This window comes from Gavia stellata, chromosome 28, assembly GCF_030936135.1.
Source record: "Gavia stellata isolate bGavSte3 chromosome 28, bGavSte3.hap2, whole genome shotgun sequence".
Taxonomy (NCBI): domain Eukaryota; kingdom Metazoa; phylum Chordata; class Aves; order Gaviiformes; family Gaviidae; genus Gavia; species Gavia stellata.
This window is the reverse complement of record NC_082621.1, coordinates 3,078,816-3,091,291: the sequence shown is the minus strand read 5'-3', so window position 1 is coordinate 3,091,291 and position 12,476 is coordinate 3,078,816. Positions and strand designations below refer to the sequence as shown.

Genomic DNA, 12,476 nt, shown 5'->3' with positions numbered 1-12,476 from the left:
CTCTCAAGGACAGCGTTGTTGCGGTGTTGGTTTTTTTCCTTCAAAGTAAATTAAATGCTACAGTCAGAGCTCCACTTCACACACATGTACGCACGCGGGCGCGCACCTTTGCACTGAGGAACGGCGGCGTTGGAGCTGAAGGTGGCTGGGCGAGGGTGGGAATGGGCGCTGGGGAGCCGGCGGTGATACAAAGCATGGATGAGATGGAGGGGAAACGTGTGAATCACAGAATGTCGGGGGAAACACATGAATCATACATTGTGTCAGCAGATTTGACAGATTCCACCAGGATTTCTCTATCTGCGGATCCAGTTTCAAGTCCCTGAAACCACTCTGTGCTGTGGTGCCCGGTGTGAGCCGTGGTGGGGTGGCGCCCCAGGAAGGTCCCTCCCCCCATTCCGGCTCCCCATTTCCATCCTGGCAGCCCTTTGCATCCTGACATGAGAAAACTCAGCTCCAGCTCCCACCGCTGCAGAACTTGGACATGGAGGAGATGATGTGGCCGCCCATGGACATCTTATAGCCATGGAGGGCATCAGGTGCCTTTCTCCCCCCCGAGGTCCTCCCCTGGCTCCAGGCTGTGTGAGCCTGCTCCTGGAGCCCTCTTTGCCTGGTCACCAACCTTTTAGGACTGTGTGGCCTAGATCCAGGCAAATCCGTTATTGCACTGAGAAACCCAAGTCCTGATCGTGGCTTTATGTCCTATATTCTGTATCCTAGATTCAGACCCTGCCTTCACGTACCAGTCTCTAAGGACCACGGATCCAGGCTGGGATTAGCGATGCCGATACCCCATAGCCTAAAATTCCTCCTCTTGACATTGGAGCTTTTGGGGAAAATGGAAAATCCTCCTCTTCCTTCCTTGCTTCTGGTTTCTAGGGACCGCTGCGCTCCCGCCCCCGCTTACAAAACCGTCCCCATCCCTCCCCCCGCCCCCCCAGCACCCGCTCGTCACCGGGGCATCCTGCGATGGGCAGAGCGCGTCATCCCGAGGGGTAGTAGGGTACGTCGCTGTGATAGTTGTAGTCGGGACACACCTTCTGCACCAGCCTGTAGTCTATGCTGTAGAAGGTGATGTAGATGCAGATGACTTTGAAGGGCTTTGAGCAGACCCAGGAGACGTGACTTTGGGTGTGCTCATGGTAGCAGGTCTTCGATGGGTCGTAAGTGCAGAGCGTGGTCTTCTTGGCACGATCCACTTTCTCGTATTCCACGCGGCAGTTGAAGATTTTGGATTCTTTGGCCTCAATGAAGATCTGTTGCTCCAGGTCAAATTCCACTGCCTTGGTGGGGGGGACGAGGCTGACGGAGATGTTCCCTTGCCCGGTAGAGTTGTGTCGGAAGAAGACATTGACTGTGCCGTTGCCGTGATCAACCACCTTTCCAGTGATCAAGAGGTTCAACTTCACTGTCTTGATATTGGAATAGAAATCTCCCCAGCCAAAAATTTTTTTAAGCTTGCCTGAGGCTGGCCCCAAGTCCCTCTGTCCTCTAGGGTGTGGAGCATGGTCCTGCTCGGACAGGTTATCCAGGATATCCCATAACTCCCGTGAGCTGCTCACCAGCTCCAGGCGGGTCATGTTCTGCAGTAAGGTTGGAGTTAACAGGGACTTTGGGGAGAGCAACCCTCTGGTCTTCTGCACTTGAGCTCCCTCCTGGGTCTTGGGTTCATGTTGTTCTGCACCTTTCCTTGGTTCTTCTTGGCCGCAGATCACCTGAACACAGCCAAGGTGGAGAGTGAGAGATGGGTGCCTGCCCCCCTTGCCCAGTCTTGCTCTCCAGAGTCACCCCACTTCTCCAGACATGACCCAGCCATCCTCTTTCCCATCCTTGCTTTCCTTATTTCCCTTTTCTCTTGCCTTTCCTCTCTACTTCACTCCATAGTCCGTATTTCCTTTTTGGTAGCAATTTTCCCCTGCTCTCGTTCTCCTTTCATGGTTGCTTGGGGAATGGGTGAAAGGAGCCGGGACGGGTGCATCTTGCTCGCTGCTGGAGCAGCCTGGCAGCGGCACCTCGCTCAGGGCAGAGCGCTGGCACCCAGGGGATCTCTGCAGATGCCGGGGCGAGGGTGCTGTAGGGGAGGATGCACGCCTGCGGCGAGGGTGCCGGCCTCGTGGCCTTCGCACCGGTCTCGTTGCTGACAGAGCGGACCCCACTTCTGACCTCCAAACTGTGCCGTGGTCCGGTGGAGAGACAGAGCTGGGAGCAGTGGGGCGGCGCGAGGGACAGCAAAGCGCCGAGGTGAGTTCTCACCCTGGGGAGATGCCCTTTGCCTCTAACAGCCGTGCACGGGCTCCTCTGCCCACTCTCCTCGTGCCGGCACGGGGGCTCTGCCTGCCACCAGCCGCGGACCCCAAAATAAGCACAGAGGGGAGCTGGGGGGCTGCCTTGCTGCCAGGCTGTGGGCACCCAGCGGGCTGGGAGGGTGCCGGGGCGGGAGGCGGATGCTGCAGCCCCATCGCCTTGGGTGCTGGGTGACGGAGCAAGTGCCCGCCGTGATCCCTGGGGTGCGAAGGGCTCCCCTGGCAGAGAAGGCAGCGGGGAAGCCGAGGTCGAGGGCGGCCTGTGGGGCTGTGCCGGAGCTCTGCCCCAGCCCGGGGGTGCGGGCGAGTGGCCCCCAGCAGCTCTACCAGCACTGTTCTGCTGGGGGGGGGGCTGCAGATTTTTAGGGTGATCAGGAGGTACCCTTATCACCAGCCCTGCCTGCGAGCCCACCCTGCCCGCTGCCCACCCGCTGCAAAATAACAGAAGTTTTGGGACGCATGTTTTTTCAGGGGATGGGGCCGGGGGGGGATGGACAAATTGATTTGGGAAACGTTCCTGGCTGTCAACCCCCCCTGTCCCTTTGGCAGCCCGACCCCCCCAGCCCCTGCAGCCCCCCCTTCCCCATCCCCAGCGCTCACCAGCAGAGAGATGCTCCCCTGGATGAGGAGGACGATGCAGCTCCGAGGGAGATGCATTTTCCAGCCGGTGCCGCCCGCCTTCGCCGTATCTCAAATTTAGAGAGGATTTGGGTGGGTTTTTATTATTTTTTTTCTTTCTTTCTTTCTTTCCCTCCCTTCTTTTTAAGCGAGGGACGTCAGCGAGGAGAAGGGGGTGTCCTCCCCCTTTATAAGCCGCTTCCCAGGGCCCCCCCCCCGGCCCATGGTGGCTCCGGCAGCTCCCACCGCGCTGTGCCGGACCGGGAGGCGGCTTCACCCGCTGCCGCCGCCGCTCCTGCCCCCCGCCTGCCCCCCCGCTGCCCCCCCGCTGCCCCCCCGCTGCCTTCCCGGAGACTCAACGAAACTCCGCTCCATCCCCTCCTCGCTCCCTCCCCTGCCAGGTGCTGGGAGCAGAGCGGCACCTCCGAGCGTAACCCTTTGCTGCCTGCAACCCAGGCAAACCAGCCCGGGGGGGGTCCCTCAGGGGATGCTGGGGGTCCCCCGGGGGGGGCTCAGTGGGAGCTGGCAGGGCGTGTGGGTGCGCTGAAGGAGAGGGCTGGGGAGGCGTCGTGCGAAGGAGCCCCCATGGCTCCCCAGAGAGGAGCATCCCAGGGTGGTGGTGGAGAGCTGGCACCAAGGGAGCGAAGCGGGGTGGGGGGACAGTTGGGGGGACCCACTGGGGGTCCCTGGCTCTGTCCTTATAAACTGCTTTATCTCGCACCAGGGGAACAGGCAGGATTGTGGCATCACCCTCTGCCCGCGGGCTCAGCTCTTCCCCATCCTCTTCCCTCCAGTCCCACCATCAGGGAAAGGGAAAAGGCTTCTTCTCCCACCAGTCCACCCCCGGGAGGCTGCAGGACCTGCCTGCTGGAAAGGGAAAAGACTTCTTCTCCCACCAGTCCCCCCCCCCGGGAGGCTGCAGGACCTGCCTGGGGTACGGCGAAGGGAGGCACCCGCTTGCGGGTACGGGGCAGAGCGGCTGTGCCCTTTGGGAGGTGATGGATGAGGCGAGGGGAGAGTCCTTGGGCTTGGATGTATTGGGGAGATTTAATTTTTGTTCCTCTAACACTGGCTGCTGCAGTGATGCTTCCTCCCCCATCGCGTGGCCATGTGGTTCTGCAGTCTTCTTTCCCTCCCCACCCTTAAAATCACTGAAAAGAGAGAGAATTGTAATATTTCCAGGCTGTTTTGATTTGGGGGTCTGTGTGTGGCCCCTTCTACCTGCTCAAAATGGATGTGGAGCATGTCCCTCCTCCCTGGAGGGTCCAGCATCTCCTTTGCAAGAGGCACAGTCTGGGTTATTCTGAATTTATTTGTGATTTTGTGTTTATGGACACATGTGTGTAAGTCTGGGCAATGACGTTCTCCCCTTCCCTCTGCATGGCAGGGGCAGGGGGGGCGAATCACAGCGGTGCCAGGGCACTGCTCCTCTTCAACATGGGAAATCCTAAAAGGAACAAGAAAAGGCAGATCCTGTTCCCCCAAGCCAGGCGGTTTGATTTCTATGTTATCCCAGAGTAAAGGGATGGCAGGCAGCACTGCGCTTAAAAAGGAAACAGAAGCCACTGGTTTGCTGATTTCAGAAAGACAGATTTGCTCGTGGTGGGTTTTGTCCCACTGATGGCAGCAGTTGTCCTTTTCCCATCTTTCAGCAGGAGAAGTTGCAGTACCGAGAACTAACTTGCCAGGGACAGGACTAGAATTAAACCCGGTATTTTCTCAACCCCTAGGCGACGATTCCTCTTCTTTACATCACTTTACCTTCCTCTCTGTAGCCTTTTTGTATTCCCCCTTTTCCTCAGCTCCTTTGCAAAGCCAGATCTTGCAGCGATGCTAAAGATGAACAAACTACGGGGGTAAAGAGCACGTTGTGAGAGGCAGGATGGTCTTGCCGAATGCCCTGCTAGCACTCCCATCTGCACGGCAAACTGCTCCAGCTTTTGACTGGGATCTGGACAGAGCGGTTTCTCTTGCAGTTTTGGGGAGGGGAGGAAGGTGGGTGACAAATCTGTGCGTGCGGTGGCTGCTGCCCGCTGCCTGCATCTAAGGTGCCTGCCTGTAGCGCTGCCTGTCGCCTCCTGGGTTTGTTGGAAATCTGAAGCAGGTTGGAATTCCCAGCTCGGACAGATGCCACGGGAGTTACTTGGGGGTTGAATAACTTTTTACTTGCTATCGAGCAGCCTGCTCAGTGTTGATGGCACTTGCTCCCCTGGAGTGGTGGCATTTTGGGGCAGGGGAAGACAAGACACCTCCTCAATGCCAATGGAGGGCAAGGAGCCCGGCGAGCCTGGTTCCCCCGGCCGACCTGCGCCGAAGGGAGCAAAAGGGTGACAAATCCCTCAAAAAAAGCTTCCTGGTAGCCAGGGCTATTAAGCTCCAGAATATTCATCCAAGAGTGGTGCTGGAAGGACTCTGGGGCCTCCTAAAACCAGAAGGAACACAGTGTTGGAGGATATACGGCGGCACTAATGCTGTCCTGGCCCCAGCGGCGTGCTGCATACCTTTAATAGGCTGCACGTCTCTAACTACTGTGATTTCGATAAAAGATCTTCATAAAACTTCCAAATGCCTGTGCCATCACCTGCTTTTCAATCACTCCAAGCACTGCATCTTCTGCACAGCCTTCCCAGGAGCCGTCTGTGCCACGCGGGCTCAGGTCCACGCCACCCCGCCACCGTGCTGGATGTATCCCACCTATTCTCACGCTGGTTCTGGGTGGTGAAACGTTTTTGGGGAGCAGCTCTGCGTCTCCAATTTGGCTCCTCGCGACTCAGCGAGGCTGAGCTGAGGTCAGTGCGGCTCAGGACGAGGAGGAAGAACAAGGGATAAAAATGATTTAATGTGACTTTCTGGGTTTGCTGATGTTTGGAGGGCATTGGGGACTGGAATGGCGTAAAGAAGGACTGATTTAGGAGCTGCTCTAGCTTGTCTTGTGCTGCGATGGCTCCCTCCAGAGCTACTGAAATAGCCCATGTGTGGTGAGCATGGGGCTGGCGCTTCCACCTTCCTGGAGCGGCAGTGGGGATGTGTCTCCCAGTCCAGCTCGGGGACGTGTCCCAGCCCACACGGCCCATCCCAGGGGTCTGTTCAGTAAAAGTGGGCTCCTGTACCTCCCCTGCACAAACGGGGCCTCGATGGTGAAAATAAAACCATCCAGGAGAGTCCCAGGCCAGCGTTTAGGGATAGGTTTCCTTTTAAACACTGGCAAATATATTCCCGGTGCTGTAAAATTGCACGGGATTGGGGTGGGGGGAGGTAATGGAAAGGCTGGGCGATGCTTTCAGTGCATCTAAAGAAAAGCCTTGTCCCTGCTGCTTTTCCCCCAGGAGGGACCCAGGCTGGGATGGTGGGGGGGTTGGAAGGGGCGTCCCGCCTCTTGCCAAGCGGCTGATGAGGATGGGGTGAGTTGGTGCGGAGGTTTTGGCCCCGGCTTTGCTCGGCTTCAATGCTCCAAAGCCGCAGCTCCAGCTGGCGGCTGCCAAAGTGGGTTTTGCAAGTTTATTCTGCTGGGTTTTGCCAATAAAGGAAGGTCCGGTGACCAAAACTCCTCGTTGTCCCGCGTGGGCTTCTCCCAGTGGGCGAGACGCGCTCCTGGGGTGCGATTACAGGGGGGTGCCGGGGCTCTTCCAGCCGCATTTCTTTCCTGGCACGACTCCGGCCACCCCAGCTGCGGCTCCAGGGGCTGCTGCAAAAATATACTCTCAGATCGCGCAAATTTCCAGAATCAAACGTTCCCCACGTGTTTCTAGTGCTTTGGGAAACCTCTTTTTTTCCCAGGTCCAGGGGATCCGGCTCTCTGGGAGGGATGCTCTTGGCGTTGCAGCGAGAAGGGCTGGTTTGGGGGGGAAGGAGGACGCAGCCTCTCGCACCTCGCCCGATGCCGACGCACATCCCACCTGGGGGGAGCAAGCCGGGGTACAGGGGAGCAGCTGAGATATTTTTTTTAGGGGTGATTTCTCTGCAAGCTGAATTGAAGGAAGCCTTGGCGGTGCTGCCAGGCCCTTTCTCCCCTCTGCTGCTCAGCCCAGCTCCGCTTTCTTTCCTGGGTTTCTATTGCCCTCTAGTGGGACCCTGTGCTGGGAAGATGGGCTCAGCCTGGGGGTGCTGGGGGGGGGCTCAGCTCAGCCGAGAAATCACAGGGTGCTGAGCACCGGGAGGGAGTGAAATGGGGAGGGGAGAGGCTCTGGCAAGCATCTCCCGTTTACCAAGGCAGCTTTCTATTAGTGGATCTTATATTTGGAAGCATTTTGTTTTTTACAAGGCATTATCAACCTCAGCAGAATTAAGGCTAGAAGGAGATTAGAAAGACAAAAAAGGCCGGGAAGGGGGAATATAGAATATATTTTAAGCGAAAAGGTTGCAGTGACCTGAGGTGCAGGTGTGCGGTGGTGGGGAGAGGTTGGCTGTCGGCAGCATCGCTAGCGGTAGTAGCAAGGAAGAGGTTTTTGCAGTTCGCTGTGGCAGGGTGCTGCTGGGCATCTTCCGCCACTAACAGGCCACAAACATCCACGTACGCGGAGGCAGCTTAGCCGCACGGGAGACACGTGCCGTGGGGTCCTGGGGGCTTTTGCGGGGTGCCAGGCAGGTGTCTCGAAGGTTCATCAGCAAAGGGAAAGGGCTTGATTCTCCCCTGCCGTGGAGGAGGAGAGATGCGGCACGATGGAGCTGCCCGACGGGTCCGATGCCCCCACAAACCCATGACGTTGCTTTTGCAAAGCTGGAGCATCTGCATGTAAAGCAGCACTGTCAAGACTGTGAGTGCCAAAGACCAAAAAAAAAACCCCACCACTGAGAGTGAAGATGCTCTGGGAGAGACAGCAGAGATCGGGAGGTCAGGGAGACTGGCTTATGCAGAGACTTAAAAGCAGCAAGGGAACATAGCGAGAGTGCGAACTGAAACCTTCAAATGCCTGACAGCTATAAGGGGAGGAAGATAATTAATTCAGGTGTTGATTAAGAGGGATATACAGCCTCGGATGCTGTGTATCCCCTGGTGCAACCCTTTCCCCTTCCAGTTACTCTGGGAAAGAGGCTGCCATCCTGATTTTTATTTTGCAGCCCAATACCCCAAGGTTATTTGGCCACAGCGGTGAGATTTCAGCTCAGCTCCACTAAGCCACGGTTCAGTGCTCTGCCTCCTCTCCAGGAGCTGCTGGATGTGTTCTGCCTTCCTCGGCTGGGCTGGTGCGGAGGGATGTGCTCCCAAGGCGCAGGGAGCAGGTGGATGCTGTCGGCACCCAGAAATATATGAAATGTGGTTAATTCATACCTTGCTCTCGCAGAGCCTTTCATTAGCAGGTAGCAAAAGATTTCTCCAGGCTGGTAAATACAGTTATTCCAGATTGATTTGAGTTTAGGGGCCCAGGAGCAAAACCGGGGGGGGAGAAGAAATGTTCCTGGGCGCCAGTCGGTTGCATCTTGCTGCATCCTCTGCTGCATACACAAGATAAACAGATTCCCCCCAAAGTATCACTCTGCATGCATCTGCTGGTGTTCATGTGCATAACACAGCTCCATTTTTTTTTTTTAATAAGCGTATATGAAAGGGATGTTCGTGCTCTGGGCTCCAGTGCTGACCTGGGGAAAGTTCTCCTAAAACCCTCGTCTGAATTCAGCTGCCAGATGGGAGGTTTGGAGACGACGGCCCCGTCTCTGCCTGCGCTCAGCCCTTCCCGGATCCAGCTGAACCCTCCCAGCCAGGTACGATCCGCCTTGCCAGGGCTGGTAAACTGGGTACCTCCAAAGAGCAGTTTGGTTTTGCCTTTGGAACGCATCAGGCTACTTTGTTGGATACTAAAATACAAAATAATGTTGCTCCTGGGAAAACTATCTCTAAATCCCACCTCTTGCAGTGCCCCCGCTCTCCGCCCTGTTCCCAGCCATGCACATGGGTCTTTCCCCTCCCTTTTCCAGTAAGGAAGAATAAACATTTCCAAAAGGTGACGCCTCATCGCCGCACGTTCGCCAAGTGCTGAGACCTTTTGGCTAAAGCTGCGGGAGCCTGTTTGGATTTTTAAGTGGGAAAACAAATTAAAAGGTTCCTCCCCGCTTCCTTTTTCTCTTGCAGACACCTGCAGGCAGCGGGGTTTTCCTAAAGAGCTGGGAGAGATGGTTTGGCAAGGCAATGCCCTAAAATCGAGCAAACCTGGGGGTTTAGGGGACGCTGGAGCCCACTATCTCGCGATGCGGATGCGATCGGGGATGCACGGCTGCATCTGGGGGTGAGGTGAGGTGGGGTACACCCCAGTGGGGAGCAGGAGGATGGGCTGGGGAAGGGCTGGGGGTAAATCCTGCCTTTGCGAGGGGCCAGGCGGGAGGCAGAGGAGGCTGCGAGCTGAGTGAGCCCTTCTGCCGTGCGACTGCAGAGGGTAGCAGGGAGCCGCTCTGGGCATCGCCCGGTTTCTGGGTGCACCCGCCGCTGTCGGGGCTGCAAGAGCAGCGAACCCCAAAACCTGCTGGCCTGGGAGCGGTGGATGCTGCCCAAAACCACCTTCCCCATCGCGGTGTTGTTTATGGCCCAGATCGCGCGTGAAGGTTGGATAGCCTAGGAAACTTCTAAAACACCATCCTGCGAGCAAAAATCATGTTTATCCCGGGAAAGTTGGGGACCCGGCAAGGGCGAGCGCGGCCTGTTTTGCTGCACTACAGAGGGTTTTGATCATTTTTTTCATCCCCAGCTCCTTTGGGTTTCTTTGTTCATTTGGTTTTCTCAGGCCAAATGGGAGAAAAAAAGGAATTTCTTCCTTCTGCTTGGGGGGGGTCTGGAAAGAGGGTCCCCGTTGGCCCGGGGTGCTGGGCGAGGGGTGTTACGGCTGGCTGCCCCGAGGGTGCTTGGCTCCAGCCTGAGGGTCCCAGCGGGTCCCACCCTGGGCTGGGTGGCTCTGATTTCCCTTCCCACCCTCTGAGGCTGAATAGCATTTCATAAAAATAACCGAAGAGGCAACTGGAGTCTCTCCGGGAAAAGAAATAATCCCGGGTCAAAACAAAGCCGTGCCAATGGAGTGTTTGTGCAGAGATGGGGTTTGGAGCCATGAGCAGCCCTTCCCTGCGTTTTGGGTGTAGAGCACAGGATTTTTCTCAAAGGAAGGCTTTAATTTTACCTGCAAATCCTCCCATAGGACAGCAGAGCATTGCAGGCAGCCGATACAACCCCAGTACCTCGAAACCACAAACCTCAGGGGAAAAAAAAGTCATTTATCCTGCCCGTTCAGGCGATGCAGGGCGTTCTGCTGGATGAATCGCTGGTGGAGGTGATGGTTCGTATCTCACGCAGCATCTCCTTCCTTCGGAGCAGGACGGAGATTAACAGCTCATTTCTGCTGGGCTCAGCAAACAGCAATGCCAGCGGGTTTCCAGGGCAGATGTGAAATGATAAATTGGAGATGAAAAGGGTTCACGTCCCAGTAACGTTTTCCTGGGTCATGTCCCATATTTACATCGCGATCCTATCATTGTGAAAAGGCAATATAAACACGATACAATCTATTGGCACAAAAACTGCATGGCTTGCAGCCGTCAGGGTTTCTTGCCCCAGCTCTCGGAGCGGGGCAGTGCTGAATGAAATTAAAATGATCAGTAAAAATGCTGCGATGCCTCTGGCTGGGACTGAGTTGTTTGCATGCCTTTGAAAGGATAGGCAAAAAAAGATCTCCGCATGCAAAATGCCCTCTGTGCTATTTTAGACTGGATGGGGAAGAGGCTGAAATCTTTACAGTTTGCTGCTCAAGCTGCAAGGAGAGGAAAAACCTCTTAGCAGCAAATCTCGGAAGCTCAAAGCTCTGCTTTGGCCCCAAAAGAGCGGCTGTCTACAGCTCTGCTGCGTTAGGATGGGCTGCTTTCCCCCGCCTGGCACGTCGGCTGATATTTAAGTCTTAGCTGCTGGAGTCAGGGGATTTATGCCGCGATCTCACCTCGCGTTTTAAATGTGCTGTAAACACCTGACATTTGCGGAGAGAGGTTTGGAAAGATGACCGGTGTGTATCTAACAGCAGAGGAAGGAGATGCCCCCACCAGGCGCCTTGAATTAACACAGCTTTGCTAGAAAAATCTTAATTTCTCAGGCATGTTTCGAAGGAAGATCGTTGAACTGCTCAGGTGCCTCTTCCCAAGCATGTGCAGGCAGGGATTCTCATTTCTCTCGCCGCCCCAGCTCACCTCCAGATAAGAGCTGCTTTACACAAACCTTCCCCGCTCAGCCCCGTCCCCTTCCGCATCTGCCCCTGCTCATGCCGGTGTCGGGCATTAGTGCCTCCGTGCTTCCCTGGGCTGGCTGCGGAGGGGAGATAAGCTCTGTCTGGGAGCCGTGTAATAGTACTAATGATTAATATTTCTTAATGCTAGAGTGGGCTGGACAAGCGGTGGGTGTTTTTTCCCCATGGAAAATTTTGCCTTATTGCCATTAAAAAAAGGGATAAGGAAGCAGGGAGGGTGTTTTGGGATAAGAACTGGTAAAAAGGGGGGAAAAAGGGTAATTTTTTTTTTCATGAAAAATTAGGAAAAGGGGGAAAACGGCTCCTTTTTTTCTTTTTTTTTTCCTTTTTTTTCCTTCTTTTTTTTTTTTTTTTCCTCTTTTTTTTTTCCCCTGGAAATATTTAAGCTGCTCTCTCTGAGCAGTCCAGTGGGCAACCAGGGCTCCAGTGCTGGCCCCATTTTCCATGCCACCCCATTATCATTTTTCCCACAGCTTCTCAGCCGCAGGCTGGGCCATAACCCCCCTGGACTTCTCCAGTCTCATCTCAAAACACGTCTTCCCTCTCTTGCTGAGAGTCCCCGTGCTCTTGGGGCGGACGAGCCCTCCTGGCCGGGGCAGGACGGGGAGCCCCGGACGCTGCAGGGCTCCCAGCCCGCCCGCTGGCTCCGGGGCTGCGGCTTTATTTCATGTCAGAGCAGGAAAAAAATCAAGGCGAGGGGCCCTTTTGCTAATGTTTTACATCTGCCCGAGCACTCCGAGCGCGACGGGGTTTCTTGGGACAGGTAATTTCTTCTAGGAGACCAACAGAGGCAGCCCCACTAAAGGGCTCTCATGCCCTAAACCTGATCTGATTATTTATTTCAGCTGCATTGGCTGATCTAAGAAGAAATAGCTGCCTTTAAATCCTCCCTTGCCCATTGCTGCCGTGGGGGGGATATCCCACCTGGGGCTATACGTTCTGCCAGCATCGGTGCGGTGCACGGGGCTGCATGTAGCGGGGCCACCCACCCCGCTCCCTCCCGGGGCTCCCCGCTGCTGTTCAGCATCGATCGCACTCAGCGAAACTTCAAATGATTTTGTTAAGGTGATTACATGGAAATGCATTTTTGTGATGTGCAAGTAGAGGCTGACGGTCCTGGAGGGTGGCTGGGCACCCTCGCAAGCTTGGCTAATGACCCCCCCTCCCCTGAAATTTCCTTGTAATAATTAAAAATGTATTTTTTTAGCAGCCCCTGTGGAGGGGAGGGTGGCGAAGGGTCAGCAGGCGAGGTGGAGGGCAGGTATTCGGTGGTGTGTTTCCAGCACTCGCACTCCATCAGCAGCCTGGGTCGGGTCCAAGCCGGGGGTGGCCGGTGCTGGCCGAG

General features: G+C 55.7%; 1 protein-coding gene across 1 annotated transcript; it reads right to left on the bottom strand.

Moving 5' to 3' along the window:
- Window positions 1-983: 983 nt before the first annotated feature.
- NXPH3 (neurexophilin 3) lies at window positions 984-2,960 on the bottom strand. The gene is made up of 2 exons (XM_059830566.1): window positions 2,904-2,960; window positions 984-1,715 (listed from the first exon to the last, which is right to left on the bottom strand). Exons 1-2 carry the CDS (start codon window positions 2,958-2,960, stop codon window positions 984-986), a joined length of 789 nt encoding a protein of 262 aa, XP_059686549.1.
- Window positions 2,961-12,476: the final 9,516 nt, after the last annotated feature.